Source organism: Oncorhynchus clarkii, chromosome 5 (assembly GCF_045791955.1).
Source record: "Oncorhynchus clarkii lewisi isolate Uvic-CL-2024 chromosome 5, UVic_Ocla_1.0, whole genome shotgun sequence".
NCBI lineage: Eukaryota > Metazoa > Chordata > Actinopteri > Salmoniformes > Salmonidae > Oncorhynchus > Oncorhynchus clarkii.
The window spans coordinates 14,212,828-14,238,164 of NC_092151.1; the positions used below are offsets into that span (position 1 = coordinate 14,212,828).

General features: G+C 42.9%; 1 protein-coding gene across 1 annotated transcript; it reads left to right on the top strand.

The window, feature by feature from the left end:
- The first annotated feature begins 1,646 nt into the window (after nucleotides 1-1,646).
- On the top strand, nucleotides 1,647-16,697 carry LOC139408393 (outer dense fiber protein 2-like). Its single transcript, XM_071152200.1, is given in 19 exon segments — nucleotides 1,647-2,094; nucleotides 2,096-2,218; nucleotides 2,467-2,580; nucleotides 2,793-2,945; nucleotides 3,077-3,267; nucleotides 5,959-6,106; nucleotides 6,351-6,476; nucleotides 6,811-6,885; nucleotides 7,088-7,159; nucleotides 7,268-7,384; nucleotides 7,594-7,779; nucleotides 8,006-8,115; nucleotides 10,225-10,360; nucleotides 10,836-10,946; nucleotides 13,138-13,401; nucleotides 13,572-13,672; nucleotides 15,712-15,874; nucleotides 16,056-16,181; nucleotides 16,347-16,697. Coding segments are annotated over 19 exon segments (2,643 nt in total). The 5' UTR covers nucleotides 1,647-1,938; the 3' UTR covers nucleotides 16,518-16,697.
- The last annotated feature ends 8,640 nt before the right edge of the window (nucleotides 16,698-25,337 follow it).

Consider the following 25,337-nt stretch of genomic DNA (forward strand, 5'->3'; position numbering starts at 1 on the left):
AATTTCAGAAATGAAAATGAATATGAAGGACCAATAGATCTACAATAAGTGATTAGAATCAGGACCAGAACATGTGGATTAACATTGTGTTGGCCTGTTTGCATCTGTTATAAGTAGGATTTAAACCTGAGAATATTGTGCATACAAGTTTTGCTTTGTTTACAGTATGAATGCAGTACTGGACAGTGCCTTGCGCAGATTGAAGAGTACACTCTTCCACTGATCCTTGGTTAGTATTGAAATGATCCCACAGTTCCTTCAATTCAATGATGGACACCACAGCTGACAAATTACTATAAGAACCCATAACTAACCTCACATCATGTGGACCAGGTGATAGGCTACACATCCCATAATGTTGTGTACGAGTAGGACAAGACATAAGTGGCAACCACAGAAGGTAGAGCTGACAACAATTAGAACATTGGTTTACATTGAGGGTCACCCTGAGCCTAATTTAATTTGATGGAACTGTCCCCTACCAACGAGACCTCAACATTGACAGGGTGACTGGGGGAAGTGGTACAAACTCCATCAGTAAAGAAAAAAACCTATAAAGAATAATACATTAAAAAAAACATTGACATCTACAAGACAACATTGATGATCTGGATTTTTTATATAAACTGAAACAATATTGGGTCTGGGAAACTCTGATATTGATCAGTTTTGCAGTCCTTCTAGCTTCATCACATAACTATAGTCTGTCATTAACATGTGTGAATGTAGCTGTTTGTTTATAATCTACTGCGAAAGCCACTTGCCACAGCTGACATCCCTCTAGGAAAAATAAAGTTATTATATTGTATTATTTTATTTTCTATTAGTTACACTGCATTCTAGAATGATATTCTAGAATTATATTATATTATTGTGGCTGTACCTAAAAGTGACTTAGTTCACAACAGCTGTCTTATCTAGGCTTGTGGTTCCCAACCTTTTTTGCTTACTGTACCACCAACTGAATTTTGCTCTGCCCGGAGTACACCTGAAGTACACCCTTGTGGGAATTTTACCAGTAAGCCTATGGTCTCATGATTCTTCTTAAGTATCCCCTGTGGATAGGCCAAGGATCCCCGGTTGGGAACCACTGATCTAGGCTAATTTTCATCATTAGTTGGACCACCTAACTACTGCCATCATGAGTACAGCCAGGATAGTCATGGCTAGAACAAATCCAGCTTTGGTAAATTAAGGTCAAAAGGTCATGCATTTTGCATTTTACCTAATGTAACACCTTTTCTCACCTTAACCTAACCTAATTATCCTAACCTGCTAAGTTAATTATTCTAACCTGCTGCATAAGCACTTCTAACCATGACCCCAGGAGAGGAGAGCAACCCCAGCCAAAACAAACTTGTGTAGGCTTGGACAGTTTCTATGGAACCCGTTGCTATCAACAACGTGGACCATAAAACACCAAGGTCAGTTCTTTGCTCCAATCACAGATCAGCAAAGTTTTGAATCAGCCAATCACCTATCAGAATGCTAGTCTACCGGAAGAATGGTGTTTTGGAGGAAGCTTTGCCTGTTGAATGAAATGCTAGCAAGCTAAGTAAAATATATTTCACAATATACATAATCTACCATTTCGAGGAATATTTGGGTTTTCACATGGTGAGTGACTTCTGATGATAATGCTACAGTAGACACTTCAACTTATTTTTAGCTAATCAATTTCTCCACATCGCAGTCTGTCTTAGCAGAAACTCGGTTTAGCCAAATAGCTAGCTAACGCTACCAGGCCATTACATGTGGTATCTACTATATTTCATAAGCGACGTATCTATCTAGCATGTTAGTATAATGGCTATCTAACTAACTGCTTATCTTTTGATTGACAGACAATCTCCTACTAAACAAGAATCACATCTGACAGTGAATCAACCCCACCTTGTTTGTTTACACTTGCCCCAATTTCCTTGATTTTTGTGTTTGATGATGTACCCAGTGAAACTGTCCCTTATCAAGGCCTGCTTTGCACCATTGACTCTGTTTCTGACAGTGCATAGTGTGGTAATGCTGGGCCACAATAGAAAGGTTGAGCTGATGAGGGAGTTATTTTGTGGCCTTTGCGTAGTTGACACACAGCTTCTTCTTTTTTTTACAGAAAAAAGCACTGAGAACCCGATCAATCTCACCACCCCTACATGTGCACGTGAATGAGACCACGCCTGTGCATGTGAAGAAGAGTAGGAGCCCTGCCAGGACACCACTGGTTGGAAAAACCTTTTCAGGGGAACACTTTGAAAAGTTCATTAGATGTCCTAGTTTCCTATCAATACAGTTCTGATTCAGGGCCTGAGGTGCTGAATTGATACGAAAAGCATGGAGAATATGTTTTACACTCTTTCCAAGGGTCTCTGAATGTATACTCCTTTCTTTTATGCTATTTGATACTGTATACCATGCACTACATGTAAAAGCATAATGTCTCCCTTGAGTTTTATGCTGTCTGTTTTTTAGGGTAAGACTAAGGGCGATGGAGGGAACCTGCGACCTACTGCAAAGGTCAAGACACGAGTGCCGTGGATACCGCCTGGGAAGGCCTCCATACGGGATGCCTCCTACAAATGGGAGGTCTGACATGCTATTCACTCCTTTTATCTTGTCTGTCTATTTATCTTAATTTCCACTAATACAATGTATCCAAACGCCTATTAAAGCAGTATCTTTATAAAATAACTAATTTCAAGACTATCCTATCAACCCTTTCAATAATATGTTATAAAATGGATCAAAAGAAGCAATGTTTCCAGAGTCTGTGGTCACTGAATCTATTCATGTCTCAGGGGCCTACTCATCGTCTGGAGATCACACCATTACCTCAGTCTGAGATCTCCCACTCTCTGCTGCGATTTGCCAACCTCTCGTCAGAGGAGGAGGAAGTGCTGCATGGACGAATCAACCAGTATGAGAGGAAGATTGACAGCCTGATGACTGAGGTCAGCACGTTCAAAAGTGTGGTCTGTCCCTCCTGTAAAATTCTCCTTCGGACCGGATGCACAAGTTCCCCTAGTTCCCTACCTCTTGATACAACATTTATTTAATCTTATAAGTGTGTGTGTGTGTATAGGTGGAGCTGCGAAGGAAGGAGCAGCTGCTGGAGCGGCAGTCTGAGAAACTTAGCGCCTCCCAGCAGGTCATCAAGGAGCAGGAGGAGGAGCTGGCCGAGGTGGCCAATGAGCTGGAGGTCACGGAGAGGGAGAACTCCCGTCTGCGCCACTCCATGGAGAAGATGCTGGACGAGAGCGACTGCACCAGCAGGTATGGACCAGACAGATGCACTTGAAACCATAGTTTATTTTAATTGACTTTGTTTTCGTAACGTTACAGCTTTAACTTATTTTCTTATTTTTGCCCTGTATTAAAAATGTACTGTATTTTATTGACAGTGTTAGTCAGAAAGTAGAGAGGGAAACCGATAGTGAGTGGCAGACAGAGAGGAAGATGGGATTCAATACCCTGTTGCCTGCAGGTATTTGTTGTCCAGAGTTGTTATGACTGTGATGATGAGCCATCATTCTCAGACGCCTTTAACTCATTAATAGTCCTTGTAATAAAATAAGGTCTATTTAATAGTTCTTTATATATAACATCTGATTTATTGTCGGGAGCCAAAAGTTAAGTTATCAAGAGCCACGAGCCATGCAAAATATCACTGGCCTGTTATAATGTCATACAATGATATGACGGTGTCCTGGCTGAAATTCCCAATCTGGCTCTCATACCATCATGGCAAATTAAAAACAAATTAAACAAATTAAAAAACTTCTTTGTGTGCTTTGAGGACAATACAGTGCCACAGACGCGGCCTGCTTCCAAAGACTGTGGGCTCTCTATCATGAAGTGCTTTGAGAGACTAGTCAAGGATCATATCACCTCCACCCTACCTGTCACCCTAGACCCACTCCAATTTGCTTACCGCCCCAATAGGTCCACAGACGATGCAATCGCCATCACACTGCACACTGCCCTATACCATCTGGATAAGAGGAATATCTATGTAAGAATGCTGTTCATTGACTACAGCTCAGCATTCAACGCCATAGTTCCCTCCAAACTCATCATTAAGTTTGAGACCCTGGGTTCTCGACCCCGCCCTGTGAAACTGGGTCCTGGACTTCCTGACGGGCTACCCCCAGGTGGTGAAAGTAGGATCCTCAACACTGGGGCCCCACAAGGGTGCGTTCTCAGCCCCCTCCTGTATACACTGTTCACCCACAACTGCGTGGGCATGCACGCCTCCAACTCAATCATCAAGTTTGCAGACGAAACAACAGTGGTAGGCTTGATTACCAACAACGACGAGACAGCCTACAGGGAGGAGGTGAGGGCCCTCGGGGGGGTGGTGTCAGGAAAACAATCTCTCACTCAATGTCAGCTCTTCTTCAACCTCAGGAGGTTGAAAAAATGGGTCTTGTCACCGAAAACCCTCACAAAATTTTACAGGTGCACAATTGAGAGCATCCTGTCGGGCTGTATCACCACCTGGTACGGTAACTGCACCGCCCACAACTGCAGGGCTCTCCAGAGGGTGGTGCGGTCTGCACAACGCATCACCGGGGGCAAGCTCCCTGCCCTCCAGGACACCTACAACACCCAATGTCACAGGAAGAAAAAAAGATAATCAAGGACAATAACCACCCGAGTCACTACCTGTTCACCCCGCTTCCATCCAGAAGGCGAGGTCAGTACTGGTGCATCAAAGCTGGGACAGAGAGATTGAAAAACAGTTTCCATCTCAAGGCCATCAGATTGTTAAACAGCCACCACTAGCACAGAGAGGCGGCTGCCTACTTACAGTTTGGAAACATTGGCCAATTTAATAAATGGAACACTAGTCACTTTAATTCTGCCACTTTAAGAATGTCTCATATGTTTTATACTGTATCCTTCACTATCTATTATTTACTATCTATTGCATCTTAGCCGCTCTGTCACTGCTCATCCATATATTTTATACATATATATTCTCATCCCATCCCTTTACTAGATTGTGTGTATTAGGTTTTGTTGTGGAGTTGTTAGATATTACCTGTTAGATACTGCTGCACTGTCGGATCTAGAAGCATAAGCATTTCACTACACTCGCAGTTACATCTGCTAATCATGTGTATGTGATCAATAAAATTAGATTTGATTTTAAATGATAATGTGTTCTCAGTCAATTTACCTGGTAAAATAAGGGTAAAATAAAATCTGAGTGTACAAAACATTAATAACACTTACTCTTTCCATGACAGACTGACCAGGTGAATCCAGGTGAAAGTTATGATCCCTTATTGATGTCACTTGTTAAATCCACTTCAATCAGTGTAATTGAAGGGGAGGAGACAGGTTAAAGAAGGATTTTTAAGCCTTGGGGCAAGACAAAAGATTTAAGTGACTTTGAACGGGGTATGGTAGTAGGTGCCAGGTGCGGCGGTTTCTGTCAACAACTGCAGCGCTGCTGGGTTTTTTACGCTCAACAGTTTCCCGTGTGTATCAAGAATGGTACAACACCCAAAGGACATCCAGCCAACTTGACACAATTGTGGGAAGTAATGGAGTCAACATAGGCCAGCATCGACACCTTGTAGAGTCCAGGCGCCAACGAATTGAGGCTGTTCTGAGGGAAAAAGGGGGTGCAACTCAATATTAGGAAGGTGTTCTTATTGTTTTGTATACTTAGTGTATAATTAAGCAATAAAGCCTGTGGGGGTGTGGTAGAACCATTAGCCATATACCACAAACCCCCAAGATGCATTATTGCTGTTATAAACTGGTAACCAACATAATTAGAGCAGTAAAAATAAATGTGGTATACAGTCTGATATACCACGTCTGTCAGCCAATCAGCATTCAGGGCTCAAACCACCCAGTTTATAATACAACAAGCTTTCCTTTCTGTGTCCCATATTCACAATCTGCAATTCCTCTGCCTCTCACACGACGTCTGCCTACACATCTGTCCAGACTAGAGAGGTCTATGGAGTCGATGCAGCTGGAGAAGGACACTCTGCTCAGGAAGTTGATGGAGGCTGAGATAGATGGGACAGAGGCTGCAATACAGGTGTCAGCCCTCAGAGAGACCGTCACTAAGATGAGGAGTGTCAGCACCAGTGTGAGTGACAACAGAGACAGGGTTATGGGGTTCAGCACAATTTCAATTCAGGGGATGGATTGACATGCCAATTCAGACTATTTGTTATTTTCAGAGGGGATATTAGTTAACTTCCTCAGTTGACTGAATTGACCCCAACCATGCTAAGAAACCAATATATGTTTTCAAAATGCATATGGTAGGTGCAACCTCAGGGTATAATGTAGGTGTTGAAATATGAAATTCTTTAATTTGGTTGGAAAAGAGGATGTCTGGGACTGAGTCTTCCCTCCTGGCGCGTCAGAAGGAGCTGCTGCTCCAGAAATTGGAGACGTTTGAGGCCACCAACCGCACGCTGCGCCACCTACTGAGGGAACAGCACGGACGTGAGGTACATGCTTCAGGCCAGTAGAGGTCAGATTGGCCTGCAGTAGAGTAGAACTTACTTTTAGCTATAACATGCCTTGATTTAGGGCCACAACATGATTAGCAAAGATACTTTACTTACCCTGAACCATAACCCTACTTGAACCCCTAAGTTTCAACAACTTCCAGGATGGTGAAAATGCTGACAAGATGAGGAATCAATGACTTTCAGGAGCAGGATGAGGCAGCAAGCCAATTACAACTCACAATCTCATGTTGTGGCCCGAAATAAGGCCCTCTCTTATAACTGCACTTTTACCTGTTGTGGTGGCTGTTTTTCTTGTTTGTTTTTTGAACAGCTGGAATCCACGAGGATGTCAGAACAGAAAGATGTACTTCTGAAGAGGCTGACAGACACAGAGGCAGAAAACTCGGTGTGTTTCTTTGAATAAGCCATTGTCTGTCAGCAAAATATTCCTTGAATTACGAATCACCAAAATGTCCTCTTCAAAATGGTTTGTGCTCTTGGGGCAGTTGATGAATAGAAGAAGGTCCTACTGAAGTTAATGTCTGTGTCATTCGTAACGCATACATTACACTATAAGCATATTATAAACATGGCATGTCATCACACAGAATATTGTGGTGAAATTGCAAGAGAAAGAGAGGGAGGTGAAGCAACTGACTACGCTTCTGGACACAGAGAAGGTGAAGTACAGAGGCAGTAATGTGTCTCACACACTCGCAGCGTGTTCATCAAATATTTAATTATTTTAATGATTACGATACTGTATTTTCTGTCTGTTGATGTTCCAGGAGAATGCTAAGACCACAGGCGAACTGTCTAAAGTGCTGGAGTCTACTCGGGCACACTTGCAGAGCCTGTTACGCAGCAAAGAGGCTGACAACAACCGCCTTGCTGTGCAAATCAAGGTAGAGTGACATGTTTGTTGTGTGGATTCTGTTTATTACGCAATTCATCTTGCTCTGGAGCAGCTTCATTTTGCTATATTTACATACTTTGCCTATGCCTTATTGTAAAAGAAAAGTGAAAAGATCATTCCCACTACAAATATTTTTTCTTCTGCAGACAATTTCTTCCTGTATGTTTTTTTTCACCCTCTGCTTTCGGATTTGTCAAGAACCTGGAGCGGGCGGCCAGTCAGCAGCAGGGAGAGATGGGTCACCTGCTGGAGCAGTTGCGGGGTCTGAAACTTCAGGCGGAGGCCGACAAAGAGGACCTGAAGAGGGCCACACGGGCCCAGAAACACCGGGCTGAACGCAGCGAAGATACCGCCGGGCAGCTCAGCACCCAGCTACTGGATGTGGTAGGTGAAGGGGAGGAGAAGGTGGCCTAACTGTGTCTAATTTTTATTTAAAAAACTGACCTTGAATCAGTGCTTAGGAACAAGATATCCCACAGAAGAATAGCTTGATGATTAGTCAATCTTTGTTAGTAATGGGCTAGAACAACAGCCAGATGTACCGTGTAGCACTGCGGGGCCTGGCTTAAATAATGTTCAAATCTATTGGATGATATTGTTGACTTCACAGGAGAATCAGATGGCAGAGGCCCTATCAGCAGCAGAGAACTGGCGTGGTCGCCACGCCCAGGAAATGAAGGACAAGACTCAGCTAGAGATGGAGGTCTCAGTCCTCAACAGGTGAGAGAAAGGGAGAGATGCTTCAGTTGATTGACCACTTTCTCTCAAAATAAGAGGGGACACAGAATCAAGCACAATCATTAATATGTCAAATGTAAAATATAGTCAAATCAAAGTCATTGGTTGCATACGCCGTTTAGCAGATCTTATAGGGAATACAGTGAAATGCCCATGTTACTAGCTCCTAACAATGCAGTGAAATGTCAAAGAAGTACACAGATAATCCACAACCAAAAAACAAATCAAGAATTTCTGTACTAATTGATTAAAAACCCAAATAAAACTGTAACAGTAATCCAAATGCAATCTATACATATACAGTATACTGTATACACCAGATTAATTTACACAAGATACATAATATATACAAGAGTATGTGGACATCCCTTCAAATTTGTGGATTTGACTATTTCAGCCACACATGTTGCTGACAGGTGTATAAAATCGAGCACACAGCCATGCAATCTCCATACACAAACATTGGCAGTAGAATGGCCCGTACTGAAGAGCTCAGTGACATTCAATGTGACACCGTCATAGGATGCCACCTTTCCAACAAGTCAGTTTGTAAAATGTATGCCCTGCTAGAGCTGCCCCGGTCAACTTGGAAACCTCTAGGAGCAACAACGGCTCAGCCGCGAAGTGGTAGGCCACACAAGCTCACAGAAAGGGACCACCGAGTGCTGAAACTCATAGCGCTTAAAAATGGTCTGTCCTTGGTTGCAACACTCACTACCGAGTGCCAAATTGCCTCTGGAAGCAACGTTGGCAAAATAACTGTTCATCGGGAGCTTCATGAAATGAGTTTCCATGGCCAAGAAGCCGCACACAAGCCTAAGATCACCATGCACAATGCCAAGCATCGGCTGGAGTGGTGTAAAGCTCATTGGACTCTGGGGTAGTGGAAACGCATTCTCTGGAGTGATGAATCACATTTCACCATCTGGCAGTCCGAAGGACGAATCTAGGTGGATGCCAAGAGAACGCTACCTGCCGTAATGCATAGTGCCAGCTGTAAAGTTTGGTGGAGGAGGAATAAGGGTCAGGGCTGTTTTTCATGGTTCGGGCTAGGCCCCTTAGTTCCAGTGAAGGGAAATCTTAATGCTACAGCAAATCAAATGTTATTTGTCACGTGCTGAATACAAACAGGTGTAGACCTTACAGTGAAATGCTTACTTACAAGCTCTTAACCAACAATTCAGTTTTAGGTAGAGTTAAAGTGACTATGCATAGATAATAAACAGAGAGTAGCAGCAGTTTAAAAGAGGGGGGGCAATGAAAATAGTCTGGATAGCCATTTGATTAGCTGTTCTGGAGTCTTATGGCTTGGGGGTAAAAGCTGTTAAGAAGTATTTTGGACCTAGACTTGGTGCTCCGATACCGCTTGCCGTGTGGTAGCAGAGAGAACAGTCTATGACAAGGATGACATTGCCATTGTAGATGATTCTGTGCTTCCAATTTTGTAGCAACAGTTTGGGGAAGGCCCTTTCCTGTTTCAGCATGACAATGCCCCCGTGCACAAAGTGAGATCCATACAGAAATGGTTTGTGGAAGAACTTGACTGACCCATACAGAGCACTAACCTCAGCCCCATCGAACACCTTTGGGAGGAATTGGAATGTCGACTGCGAGCCAGGCCTAATCGGCCAACATCAGGGCACAACCTCACTAATGCTCTTGTGGCTGAATGGAAGCAAGTCCCCGCAGCAATGTTCCGACATCTAGTGGAAAGCCTTCCCAGACGAGTGGAGGCTGTTATAGCAGCAAAGGGGGGACCAACTCCATATTAATGCCCATGATTTTGGAATGAGATGTTCGACGAGCAGGTGTCCACATACTTTTGGTCATGTAGTGTAGACTAAGAATGATATGTAAAGCAGTAGATATATTAGAGTGTGCTACATCAAGAATCCAGTATATTAATAAATATGCTGTGTTTATAAACAGTAACTAAAATGTAATGTACAGTAGTAGAAATATTAGAATGAATACAAGAATAGTGTCTTTAAATACACAGTATAAACCCCCATGGTCTAACATAAAGCCCTGCTGACGTAAATCCTTCATAATCCAATTTTTATCATCCTGCTCCACCCTGTGTGTGTGCAGCCAAATGTCAGACCTGACACAGCAGCTCCATGGGAGAGAGGACAAGGGCCGGGCCGAGAGAGAGGGGCTCCTGGACCGCCTGCACAGTCTCACCACAGAGGGCACCCACGCCAGGCTACAGAACCAGAGCCTCAAGGTCAATGATGACAATGGATTAATAACACTTGACATTTTTGGGCCAGTTTCCCGGAGACAGATTCATTTTAGTCTGGAAGTTGGACTAGAAATCGCTTTGAATGGATATTTTTCATTGGGCTTTAAAGGGGAATGTAAACACTTTAGGAAGTAAAGCTAAGCAACGTTACAGTTAGCTGACATTCTAAAGCCTAGTGTTTCCCTTCCCCTTTAATCTGTTTCTGTACCAATCCACTTTCTTATTTTACGAGAATCCCATCTCTACCCGGTACCTAACAAATAGTACGTGTTGGTTCTGGTTTCAGTACATTACAAAGATACAAATGTAATTCATTTTTCATAGATTTAGCTGACCAGATAATAGATTGCTTCATTGCATCATAACACCGATTTGCGGTCAGTTTATTCTGGTACACACATGTACACCGTTCTGTACTGCAGGCTGACAGCCATATGTGTGTGTTTCCCTCATTCAGGCCAGGTTATCTGCTGTGGAGGAGAAGCTGGCTCTGTCCCAGTCAGAGGTACAACAAGTCAAAGCCTCTGTGAAGCAATACGAGAGCCTGGTAGACAGCTATAAGACCCAGGTATGTACACACACAAGCGCACACACACACAAGTATACGCCCACGTCGTACCCATATACAGTGCCCACAAACATGCAATAATATACTAAATGAAAGAGAATTAAGCAATAAGGCCCGCGGAGGTGTGGTATATGGCCAATATACCACGGCTAAGGGCTGTTCTTATGCACGACGCAAAGCGGGTTCAGACCGTGTACCACGGGTATGACAAAACATTTATTTTTACTGCTCTAATTACAGGGGTAACCAGTTCATAATAGCAGTAAGGCACCTCGGGGGATTTGTAGTATATTACCAATATACCACGGCTAAGGGCTGTATCCAGGCACTCCGCTTTGCATCGTACATAGGAACAGCCCTTAGCCATGGTATATTGGCCATATACAGTTGAAGTCTGAAGTTTACATACACCTTAGCCAAATACATTTAAACTCAGTTTTTCACAAGTCCTGACATTTAATCCGAGTAAAAATTCCCTTTCTTAGGTCAGTTAGGATCACCACTTTATTTTAAGAATGTCAAATGTCAGAATAATTGTAGAGAGAATGATTTATTTCAGCTTTTATTTCTTTCATCACATTCCCAGTGGTCAGAAGTTTACATACACTACATTTTGTAGCATTGCCTTTAAATTGTTTAACTTGGGTCAAACGTTTCGGGTCGACTTCCACAAGCTTCCCACAATAAATTGGGTAAATTTTGGCCCATTCTTCCTGACAGAGCTGGTGTAACTGAGTCAGGTTTGTAGGCCTCCTTGCTCGCACACGCTTTTTCAGTTCTGCCCACAAATTTTCTATAGGATTGAGGTCAGGGCTTTGTGATGGCCACTCCAAAACCTTGACTTTGTTGTCCTTAAGCCATTTTGCCACAACTTTGGAAGTATGCTTGGGGTCATTGTCCATTTGGAAGACCCATTTGCGACCAAGCTTTAACTTCCTGACTGATGTCTTGAGATTTTGCTTCAATATATCCACATAATTTTCATCCTTATGATGCCATCTATTATGTGAAGTGCACCAGTCCCTCCTGCAGCAAAGCACCCCCACAACATGATGCTGCCACCCCCGTGCTTCATGGTTGGGATGGTGTTCTTCGGCTTGCAAGCCTCACCCTTTTTCCTCCAAACATAACCGTGGTCATTATGGCCAAACAGTTCTATTTTTGTTTCATCAGACCAGAGGACATTTTTCTAAAAAAGTACGATTTTTGTCCCCATGTGCAGTTGCAAACCGTAGTCTGGCTTTTTTATGACGGTTTTGGAGCAGTGGCTTTCTGAGCAGCCTTTCAGTTTATGTCGATATAGGACTTGTTTTACTATGGATAGATACTTTTGTACCTGTTTCCTCCAACATCTTCACAAGGTCCTTTGCTGTTGTTTTGGGATTAATTTGCACTTTTCGCACCAAAGCACGTTCATCTCTAGGAGACAGAACGCGTCTCCTTCCTGAGCGGTATGACGGCTGCGTGGTCTCATGCTGTTGATACTTGCGTACTATTGTTTGTACAGATGAACGTGGTACCTTCAGGCATTTGGAAATTGCTCCCAAGGATGAACCAGACTTGTGGAGGTAAAAAAATAAAAATAAACATTTCCCATGATGTCAAGCAAAGAGGTACTGAGTTTGAAGGTAGGCTAATCGACATAATTTTAGTCAATACCTATCAGAAGCTTCTAAAGCCATGACACAATTTTCTGGAATTTTCCAAGCTGTTTAAAGGCACATTCAACTTCTGACCCAATGGAATTGTGATACAGTGAATTATAAGTGAAATAATCTGTCTGTAAATAATTGTTGGAAAAATTACTTGTCATGCACAAAGTAGATGTCCTAAACGACTTGCCAAGACTATAGTTTGTTAACAAGAAATTTGTGGAGTGGTTGAGGGCGGCAGGGTAGCCTAGTGGTTAGAGCGTTGGACTAGTAACCGGAAGCTGTCGTTCAGCCCCTGAACAGGCAGTTAACCCATTGTTCCTAGGCCGTCATTGAAAATAAGAATTTGTTCTTAACTGACTTGCCTAGTTAAATAAAGGTAATAAAAAAAAAACGAGTTTTAATGACTCCAAGTATATGTAAACTTCCGACTTCAACTTATTGCTTAAATAAATAACTATGTGTGTGTGTGTGCGTGCGTGCACTGTTCCTGGATGCCCTATTTGTGTTACTGCATCTGTGCATTGCCCATCACTCAGGTGGTGAAGACGCGGGCGAAGGCGGACGAGTATTGTGCCAGGCTGGGACAAACGGAATGCGAGGCGCGGGAGGTCCGGGACCAGATGGAGAGGGAGTTGGAGGTGGTGCGTAGGAAGCTGCTGGGCCGGCTGACAGAGCTGGAGCCTCTTCCTGAGGCACTGCGGCGCACCGAGGTCCTACTGGAGGAAGCTCAGGACAGGGAACACGCCCAGGAGAAACACAGCACCGAGCTGACCACTGCCCTGTCCGACCTGCGCATGAAGGTGTGAAGGGGGGGGGGAAGTGTGTGTGTGTATGGGAGGTGGGAACCACCTTGGCTGACCTGAGCATGGTGTGTGTGCTGCACACAAAACGTAATGGTATGCTTCCAGACTGTGGCTTTAATGGTGTTATTAATGGTTTATTAATGGGTGGTGTGTGTGTCTCTCTCTAGGTGGAGCACCAAGGCACCCAGGTGGAGCTGATGAGAGTGAAGAACTCGGTGCTGTTGGAGGAGAACAAACAGCTGCAAAACTGTGTGGAGAGTCTAGAGAGGTCAGACAGTTACGGCCATTCCAGAGCCTGACACAGGCATGAATATCATTACACACTGAACAGTATGAGTTTGTATGTGTGTACAGTGTGCATGTTCCTGTGTGTGTTTGTAATATGATAACTAATATCAGGGGTGCAACTTTCGCTGGGGACGGGGAGGACATGTATTTTTCTGCCCCCCCCAGTTTTGTCATTGGAATGTGATACAAAACGAGGCAATGGTGTGCTTTAGGACCTGTGGACGCCTCCGAGCGTTCGGGTAGGCTGTTTGGAGTGTTTATCCGACTATAAAAATAAAATAATAATAATTTTAAAAGTATGTCCCCCCCACCAAAGTTGCGCCCCTGACTACTACAGTTGAAGTCTGAAGTTTACATACACTTAGGTTGGAGTCATTAAAACTCGTTTTTCTACCACTCCACAATATAGTTTTGGCAAGTCGGTTAGGACATTTCTCCAACAATTGTTTACAATTTCACTTATAATTCACTGTATCACAATTCCATTAGGTCAGAAGTTTAAATATACTAAATTAACTGTGCCTTTAAACAACTTGGAAAATTCCATAAAATGATATCAAGGCTTTAGAATCTTCTGATAGGCTAATTGACATAATTTTAGTCAATTGGAGGTGTACCTGTGGATGTATTTCAAGGCCTACCTTCAAACTCAGTGCCTCTTTGTTTGACCTCATGGAAAAATCTAAAGAAATCAGCCAAGACCTCAGAAGAAAAATCGTAGACCTCCACACGTCTGGTTCATCTGTACAAACAATAGTACGCAATTAGAAACACCATGGGACCACGCAGCCGTCATACCGCTTAGGAAGGAGACGCTTTGTGTCTCTTAGAGATGAATGTACTTTGGTGCGAAAAGTGCAAATCAATCCCAGAACAACAGCAAAAGACCTTGTGAAGATGCTGGAGGAAACAGGCACAAATGTATCTATATCCACAGTAAAACGAGTCCTATATCGACATAACGTGAAAGGTCGCTCAGCAAGGAAGAAACCACTGCTCCAAAACCGACATAAAAAAGCCAGACTACGGTTTGCAACTGCACATGGGGGCGAAGATTGTACTTTTTGGAGAAATGTCCTCTGGTCTGATGAAACAAAAATAGAACTGTTTGGCCATAATAACCATTTGTTTTGTTTGGGGGGAAAGAGGAGGCTTGCAAGCCGAAGACCACCATCCCAACTGCGAAGCACGGGTGTGGCAGCATCATGTTGTTGGGGGTGCTTTGCTGCAGGAAGGACTGGTGCACTTCACATAATAGATGGCATCATGAGGAATTAAAATTATGTGGATATATTGAAGCAAAATCTCAAGACATCAGTCAGGAAGTTAAAGCTTGGTCGCAAATGGGTCTTCCAAATTGACAATGACCCCAAGCATACTTCCAAAGTTGTGGCAAAATGGCTTAAGGACAACAAAGTCAAGGTTTTGGAGTGGCCATCACAAAGCCCTGACCTCAATCCTATAGAAAATGTGTGGGCAGAACTGAAAGCGTGTGCGAGCAAGGAGGCCTACAAACCTGACTCAGTTACACCAGCTCTGTCAGGAGGAATGAGCAAAAAATTCACCCAACTTATTGTGGGAAGCTTGTGGAAGGCTACCCAAAACGTTTTGACCCAAGTTAAACAATTTAAAGGCAATGCTACCAAATACTAATTGAGTGTATGTAAACTGCTGACCCACTGGGAATGTGATGAAAGAAATAAAAGCTGAAATAAATCATTCTCTCTACTATTATTCTGACATTTCACATTCTTAAAATAGTGGTGATCCTAACTGACTTAAGACAGGGAATTTTTACTCGGATTAAATGTCAGGAATTGTGAAAAACTGAGTTTATATGTATTTGGCTAAGGTGTATGTAAACTTCAGACTTCAACTGTATATCCAAAGTGACATACAGTACAGTGTTAGTGTGTGTTTATGTATCCCGTGTGAGCATACCTGGGTCTTACAGCCCTCCCCACTATCTCTCCCTTTAACCACCCTATCCCTCCCTCCCACCCTGTCTCTCCCTTACAGGAAGTTGGAGGAGGCCACCAGTCAAAACAGGGACCTGGCGGGGGTGATCGCCAAGCGGGAGGAGACCATCCACAGCAACCATCTCTGTCTGGAGGAGAAGTCCCGTGAGTGCACCCACCTGACCCGCCAGCTGGAGGAGGCTTTAGAAGACGCCCGACTACAGGTCTGTCTGGGGACAGGGGGAGGCTGGGGAGCAGTCATTTTCAGACAACAAAAATCTCACCACGACATCAGCTAAAATACTCTGACAATAGTTTTCTTCCCTGAGGATGTTTTATCTTTGTTGTAACAAGGTGAGAAGTCTGTTGCTCTGTCTGATGGAGTATCTCTGTCCTGGTGTATAGGTGTCCAACACCCGGGAGCGTGCGTCCACCAAAGAGCGCTCCACCCAGTCCAAGGCGGTGGACCTAGAGACACAGTTGAGCAGAACCGCCACAGAACTCACCACCCTACGCCGTAGCAAAGAGGAGGTGTGGGCGAGTGTTTTAAAAATGCACATCTCTCGTGTAAAACTCTGATTATAATCTATGATAGTCTCTAAACCTATTGTGGTCAAAGACATTGAATCACGACAATACTGACCTTACACACACAATCAGAGATAATTTCATAACTGTGTGTGTGCTCCCCTTCAGGTGGAGCGGCGTTACCAGTCGCGTCTGCAGGATGTGAAGGATCGTCTGGAGCAGTCAGACAGCATCAACAGGAGTCTGCAGAACTACGTCCAGTTCCTCAAAGCATCCTATGCCAACGTGTTCGGCGACTTAGTCCTCACCAGCTCTCTGCGGGCCCCCTCTCCTATCTGAGGGGACCATCCCCAAAAATTCTCTCAGAACACACACACACAGACACCTATCCCATCTGAGGATACTCTCCCCAAACACACTTATTTATCCAGGTCCATTTTCAGAGGGCTCTTTTCATCTATATGAAATATGTGGATTTTCAGTGTGTATATGTTACAATTATACAATATCAATATGGCTATAATACAGTGCCTTGCGAAAGTATTCGGCCCCCTTGAACTTTGCGACCTTTTGGCACATTTCAGGCTTCAAACATAAAGATATAAAACTGTATTTTTTTGTGAAGAATCAACAACAAGTGGGACACAATCATGAAGTGAAACGACATTTATTGGATATTTCAAACTTTTTTAACAAATCAAAAACTGAAAAATTGGGCGTGCAAAATTATTCAGCCCCCTTAAGTTAATACTTTGTAGCGCCACCTTTTGCTGCGATTACAGCTGTAAGTTGCTTGGGGTATGTCTCTATCAGTTTTGCACATCGAGAGACTGAACAGCTCGAGCTCAGTGAGGTTGGATGGAGAGCATTTGTGAACAGCAGTTTTCAGTTCTTTCCACAGATTCTCGATTGGATTCAGGTCTGGACTTTGACTTGGCCATTCTAACACCTGGATATGTTTATTTTTGAACCATTCCATTGTAGATTTTGCTTTATGTTTTGGATCATTGTCTTGTTCGAAGACAAATCTCCGTCCCAGTCTCAGGTCTTTTGCAGACTCCATCAGGTTTTCTTCCAGAATGGTCCTGTATTTGGCTCCATCCATCTTCCCATCAATTTTAACCATCCCCTGTCCCTGCTGAAGAAAAGCAGGCCCAAACCATGATGCTGCCACCACCATGTTTGACAGTGGGGATGGTGTGTTCAGCTGTGTTGCTTTTACGCCAAACATAACGTTTTGCATTGTTGCCAAAAAGTTCAATTTTGGTTTCATCTGACCAGAGCACCTTCTTCCACATGTTTGGTGTGTCTCCCAGGTGGCTTGTGGCAAACTTTAAACGACACTTTTTATGGAAAACTTTAAGAAATGGCTTTCTTCTTGCCACTCTTCCATAAAGGCCAGATTTGTGCAATATACGACTGATTGTTGTCCTATGGACAGAGTCTCCCACCTCAGCTGTAGATCTCTGCAGTTCATCCAGAGTGATCATGGGCCTCTTGGCTGCATCTCTGATCAGTCTTCTCCTTGTATGAGCTGAAAGTTTAGAGGGATGGCCAGGTCTTGGTAGATTTGCAGTGGTCTGATACTCCTTCCATTTCAATATTATCGCTTGCACAGTGCTCCTTGAGATGTTTAAAGCTTGGGAAATATTTTTGTATCCAAATCCGGCTTTAAACTTCTTCACAACAGTATCTCGGACCTGCCTGGTGTGTTCCTTGTTCTTCATGATGCTCTCTGCGCTTTTAACGGACCTCTGAGACTATCACAGTGCAGGTGCATTTATACGGAGACTTGATTACACACAGGTGGATTGTATTTATCATCATTAGTCATTTAGGTCAACATTGGATCATTCAGAGATCCTCACTGAACTTCTGGAGAGAGTTTGCTGCACTGAAAGTAAAGGGGCTGAATAATTTTGCACGCCCAATTTTTCAGTTTTTGATTTGTTAAAAAAGTTTGAAATATCCAATAAATGTCGTTCCACTTCATGATTGTGTCCCACTTGTTGTTGATTCTTCACAAAAAAATACAGTTTTATATCTTTATGTTTGAAGCCTGAAATGTGGCAAAAGGTCGCAAAGTTCAAGGGGGCCGAATACTTTCGCAAGGCACTGTATATCACTTTTTTCAAGAAAGGAAAGTGCTGTTTGCAGACATTAATAGTTTACACAGTCTTCACTTCCAGCTTGGAAAAGTACACCCAAACACGCTTCAGTCCAGCTAAAACAAAAAAGGAATCATCTGTTCGGCTGAGGGACTTGGAAATCCAAAAAAAAACACTCCTTACCCCAGGACGCTTTAACTAGTGACTATCAGGGAGAATACAGAAAAAGGATCCTTCTGTTTCTGGGTAAATCTGATAAATGTATTGACAGGACAAAAAAAACAATAGGCTTACGTTTAGGCATGAATCACCTTCATCAGAGCCTGACTCCCGGAAAGTCACCAGTTGAATAATATATGCCATTTAGCAGTTGCTTTTATCCAAAGCAACTTATGCGTGCATACATTTTATGTATGGGTAGCTCCGGGAATCAAATCCACAACCCTGGCATTGCTGACGCCATGCTCTACCAACTGAAGTGTGCTGGGATAAGGAATGTTTTGGGGATTTACTTCCTGCTTGTCTACAGTAATTGTTACAGTTGTCCTATAGTTGTTGATGTCCTACTAAGTCCATTATGTTTTCACCTTTACGGTTCATGATATCTCAGCAAACTGTATCATTCTGTCCTGTACCTTACTGTACAACACTATATAGCTAGCCACCCACCTAACAAATGTACTGTACCAAACCATAGCTGTCTAGCTACCCTGTCGCATCGTTGTCATATACAGCATCCGTCTATTTATCATCTTATCATGTTACGGAATTGTTCCATTGGTGCTATGATTGATTAGCCTGCTCCCAGATCTTTTTGTGCTATCATGTCAACTCCTTGTCATGTTTGGCATGACGAGGAGCGGCATGTTGACACAAAAAGAATAGTACCCAGGCTAATGATTGGTGCTATCTGCTAACCAAGGCCATATCAATGAAACTAATGATTTAGTTTGGGTTGTTTTTACTGTTTATTTGGGTCAGTAGGAGTTGATGTGCTCTTGGCGATAATTGTAATAGTTGTACTTCTACTTTAATCATGAAATAGGATATATATATTTTTTATACTTTAATACAATTATTTTATATACCTTGAAAGTGTTGAGTTACAATAAAGCAATTTAAAAGGTTATCTTTTTTTCTGGTAATAGCTGTTGTCTTTGGCATCATTAAACTGAAGAGGAATCTCTATCAAAATTTCTCTGTAATTATTATTACGTGATTAAACTACTTAATCACGTAACTGTAATTAACTAGGAAGTCAGGGCACCAAAGAAAATATTCAGATTACAAAAGTTATAATTTTCCTAAAATAGCTTTCAGATATTTTAATATCTGATCACCTAGCCTTCTGTTTAATGAATTATTCTTTACCTCACGTTAGTCTCATTCCAAACGTCGTAAATAGTTGGTTATCTGCACGAACCCAGTCTTCACTATGAGTCATCCATACATCAATTGTCTTAAAATCATTTATTTACTAAGTACTCACAGAAATGCATAACACAAACAAACAAAGTAGATATGGTTACAAAGAAATTATAGGGGGATGTGCCCTAGTGGGCTAAACCGGTATGGTGGCTTGTTAGAGTGATAATTATAACAATTTAAATGCTAATCCTTTGCGCATGAACGCTCACTCATTCGGGAACAATTGCAATATATATATATATATTTACGCTCAGTGTGTCATCGGGATCTCTGTTGAAAAGTTTGTTTTTGTTGGAAAGTCTGTCCGCCCTCTCTCTCTCTCTCTCTCTGTCGTGGTTAGAATGGCTAGTTCAGAATGACATTCATTCATGTCGTTATAGAATAGATGTTTCGGCGGTTGTCGGTCTTCGCGTTCAATGATGCCGAATTCCTAGCTGCAGACTAGTAATTAATGTCAGACTTGTTCTTATTCTGTCGGTATCGATAGTCTAAGAGTTTAACCATGTGGTATGGTTAAAATATTCAGCCATCTACTCAAACCTTAGCTTATACTCAGGTTTATGGTCTCTACTCAAACCTTGGCCCTCTCGTGGTAAGCTGGTCTGCAACCTTTAGCCATCTCGTAATTGAGGTAAGCTCGGTCTGCTGATAGAAAACCCAGGTGGGGGTTTTATTCGGGACATAGAAAAAGGCTGTCTCATGACGCCAGGTCCTGACTTAGTGAAACTTTTTAGGGAATTGGAGTTTCCTTCATTAAACAGTCCAAAATCACATTACACAATTTCACAAACAGTATCACCCTCACTCATTCATCTTATACAACAAATATGTAAGCCTCCTAACTGAGGCTATTGTATAAACAGCGTTATGGTAATGTGGCTGTATTGTCTCCCATGAGATTCACAAAATTGTACCAAACGGACCAGTTCGTAGCCGGATTCTTCACCAATCTTTTATACCTTCTCCAGAACATAAATGTCGTTTGGTTCTCCAGTTCTGTGAGGTGGAAGAAACTCCTTTGTTCTCTCTATGAAAACTCACTCTCTCTATACTGTCTGGCCATGAGGCAGGATCTTCTCTAGGAATTTACTACCTCTTCTGACCACAGCAGCCTGGGTGTGACAGAGGTAGTTGAATGATGCATAGAAAAGGGCTGGAGCAGAGGGAGGGGGGGAATAGTGCAGAGGGAGGGGGAAATAGTGCTCGCTGTACCCAAAGAGGGCAACGTCATGACATAGCCTACACTCCTTTAGAGTCAATGGTTTATGTTACGTACACGCAATTAGAAATAATTTTTTTCTCATCCACTTTAATATAGGTAAAAGGGAAAATAAATATATACAATGTATACATTTTTATTAAAATATTGTACAGAAAAGCTAAGATCATTATGGTATTCAAAGGAATTATGCATGGAATTTGTTATGCACGAATGCATGGAATTAATTGTATATTTTCATTCTTTCACCTAACTCTCTCATGAGAGAAGCCTGTCATAAGGCTATTGACTTGCTGTCAACTGCAAATCATCTTGCATCAAATAACTAGCCATTTCTCGCCACTTGGGTAAGTGACAAATAACTTTATCAAATAACTTCCAATTTCTCACAAACATCACATCCCCTGGTTCCAGAACCCAAGGTTCACACAACATTTGGTTATGGGTTGCTGAGATTACCTAACTCGATATCTCTTAGGTAGGCCTCATGCACAGCTCTGACTTGTGCCTTCATCAGGATGTGCCTTCTCTCCAAAATCCTGCCTTTAGCTTCAGCTTCTCTGGCTCTGGTCCTGAGCTCATCACGTTGCTTGATTATCAGCGCGAATTGTCTTCGAAAGGTGTTTTTCAGTGCTTGCCGGGATCTCATCACCGCCCGTAGGCGTATGCTGATTGAGGTGAGAGGTTGGCCACAAGAAGAACAGAGAGTATCACCATGGCATCTCATAGCACTGTTCTGAGATCCACGAACAGTTCTTATCGGAATAGGCATTTGATACTGTCTAGCCTGTTCACGCAGTTCCTGGAAGAGATCAAAATAAAGCTAAAAGTTCTACATCTAATTTCAACACAAGTAATTGACACAAATTTGGCCCTCGTTGTGTTTAAGGAATTGTCACCCCATTTGTCTTTAGCTTTCAGCATCTGCACAAAAATACAGCCCTACCTACACATCCTAATCAAGCCAGATAAGTAAACTTACCTGTATTTGTCTGCTGGCTCGCACTAAGTTGTTTGAGATCTGACCAGATCGCAAATGGAATTGACCTGGTTGTAAAGCACTGACCTGTGCCCTCAACACAATGGCCTTTCTCTCAAACATCCTCACTTTGGCTTTGGCTTCTCTGTCTCTCCTCTGGTACTCGTCACGTTGCTGGATTGTTATCACTAACTGTCTTCGGAGTCTGTTTTTAAGTTCAGCTCGTGAACTCATTTCGGCCATTAGGTGAATGATGGTGGCGATGGGAGATCCTTCACAAGAACAGAGAGCAATCGTGGGACTTCTCATAGCATTGTTGTTCTCAGATTCATGAAGATTTCTTCTTGGACTAGGCAGGTTAGGCATTTCCTAGAAAACATCCAAACAAAGACAAATTCAGATAAATCTAAACCAAATTCGAACACAAATAATTGTGGAGTGTTTTTTAACACACTGACACACTTTAATTCGGATTGAAAAGATAATAGGTGATAACTGTGTATCTGGTGCCAACACTTAGACCGAGTAGTCTTTTGATTGTCCTTTCCAGCATGGTTTGAGCAACTATGGTAGAAGGATATTTAGGCCAGCCCCGTACTGCTTGGGTTAGCTTGGCCCTATAACATGAATCTGTAGTGAAGTAATATTTGAAATACATTTATATTGTTATCCCCTCATGGGGCCTGTGATTACGCATTTATTATGAACAAAGAGAGGGAGAGAAAGGCCATGCCCCATGAGTCCACGGGGGGGGGGGGGGGGGTTTAGACAGTGTAGGTATCTCACCACAGCAGGCCAGGAACAAAAGAGAACGACACAATGAGTCCCTTTTATAAACATTTGATTTGTTTGGATTCGAAATCTGAGTTGATCAATAGAATAATGTAAAAGTTAACTTCCAATCACACCATCAGACCTATAGGCTTTTATCACAACTGCTTCACAGAGGTGTGACAGAATGGGGGTTGTGGATAGCGTTTGCATAGAGTGTTGATAAAAATGAGGTCGGGTGTTGGGCCTGCCTACAAATCAGTCAATAGTATGTTTCACAAGGCATGGTCACACCAGAGGGTATTAGCACACAAATCAGTAAAAATAAAGCAAAAATAGGCTTACCTGTAATTGTTGGACATCAAAATTGGTTGGGATGACACCAGGTTGCAAACTGTATCCTGAGTCAACTGCATCAAAGCTGTTGAGCAAATGATGAGTTTTATTACTGCATAACCTTTCAGTCAGTGGCAGATATGCTTAAATAGAACAATTTGGTATGGCAACCTCCCCTCAGCAAATAACTAATTCATGTAACTGTCAGCAGGATAATAGTAAAGAAATGTGGTACTTACAAGTGGAATGCTATGCCTCTGCCATTGTCCCTTGCTGCCAAATTCTCACTGGACAATGCAAAGTCCTCAGAAGTTGACATCCTCCTGGTTTGGTCTGTGTCAGTCACTGAAATGAATGTGAAGATTGCAAGGGTTGATTGCTGGTTTATATGGGGTTCTGAATCTAGAGTAGCGGGTGCCTTTCTATTGGTTGTTTCTGTCCTCTTTGTCCTTCTATCTTGATGGGGCTGTCTAATGTAAACAGAGCCGACAATTGAAAGTTGTGACAACATGGTTCATTGCATGTCTGCTAAGGAGGGTGATACTTCTAGACAGAGCCATCTGGGAACATGTTATATTATAATAGAAATGGAAGCACACTATTGGTAGGTATTTGATGTTATTTGCTACAAGGAAGTTGTTTGTGTACCTAGTTAAATAAAGGTGAAATAAAAAATGGATAAACAAATAAAGTTATGTTGTGAGTGTGTCACGATCGTTGTATGGAGTAGACCAAGGCGCAGCGTGGTTAGAATATTAGAATACATTCTTCTTTATTAATGAAGACCACTTAAACAAAAAAAAACGACCGTGACCACTATATAAATACTGTGCTAACATGCAACATAACATAGACAATAACCCACGAAATACCCAAAGAAGACGGCTGCCTAAATATGGTTCCCAATCAGAGACAACAATAAACACCTGCCTCTAGGCAACCATAGACCTACATAAACACCTAGATGGAAACAACCCCATAAATCTACAAAACCCCTAGACAGTACAAACACCCTAGATGAGACAAAAACACACATATAACCCATGTCACACCCTGACCTAACCAAAATAATAAAGAAAACAAAGAATACTAAGGTCAGGGCGTGACAGAGTGTGCCGACTTCCCAACCCACCCGAGTGAGTCATAGTACTGCTGTAGGCCTAGCACTAGTTATACTACTGCAATTATAAAGTCATATTGAATTGAATCCTTAACCCAACGCCACCAATAATAGGTTAGTTGTGTCAGGTACTTTGGGAAAACATTTTACATTACATTTTAGTCATTTAGCAGACGCTCTTATCCAGAGTGACTTACAGAGAAGAGCTTGAACACCTATAGGGGTGAGAGGGCCAAGAGACCTGAGTGGCAGAACGGAGTGCTCGGGTTGGGGTGTAAGGTTTGAGCATAGCTTGAAGGTAGGGAGGGGCAGTTCCTCTTGCTGTTCTGTAGGTAAGCACCATGGTCTTGTGGTGGATGCGAGCTTCAACTGGAAGCCAGTGGAGTGTGTGGAGGAGTGGGGTGACATGAGAGAACATGGGAAGGTTGAAAACCAGGCGGGCTACTGCATTCTGGATAAGTTGCAGGGGTTTGATGGCACAAGCGAGGAGCCCAGCCAACAGCGAGTTGCAGTAGTCCAGACAGGAGAAGACAAGTGCCTGGATTAGGACCTGCACCATTTCCTGTGTTAGGTAAGGTCGTACTCTACGGATGTTGTGACCATGAACCTGCAGGAGCAGGCCAGTGCTTTGATGTTTGCAGAGAACAACAGGGTGTTGTCCAGGGTCACTCCAAGGTTATTTGCACTCTGGGATGGCGACACTGTGGAGTTGTCAACTGTGATGGTCTTTGAGCGGGCAGGCCTTCCCCAGGAGGAAGAGCACTTCCGTCTTGTTTAGGTTGCGCTTGAGATGGTGGGCTGACACACAAGTTGAGATATCTGCCAGGTACGCAGAGATGCGTGTCTTCACCTGGGTGTCAGAAGGGGGAAGGAGAAAAGAAGCTGAGTGTCATCTGCGTAGAAATTATAGGAAAGACCATGTGTATGGATATGACAGAGCCAAGTGACTTGGTGTATAGAAAGAAGAGGAGAGGGCCTAGAACCGAGCCCTGGGGGACACCAGTAGTGAGAGTACATGGCGCAGACAGAGATCCTCTAGGAGCGGCATGCCAAGTAGGATGCAATCCAAGAGTGTGCAGAGCCTGAGATGCCCAGCCCTGGGAGGGTGAAGAGGAGGATCTGATGGTTCATAGTGTCGAAGTCAGCAAATAGATCTAGGAGGATGAGAACAGAGGAGAGAGAGTCAGCTTTGGCAATG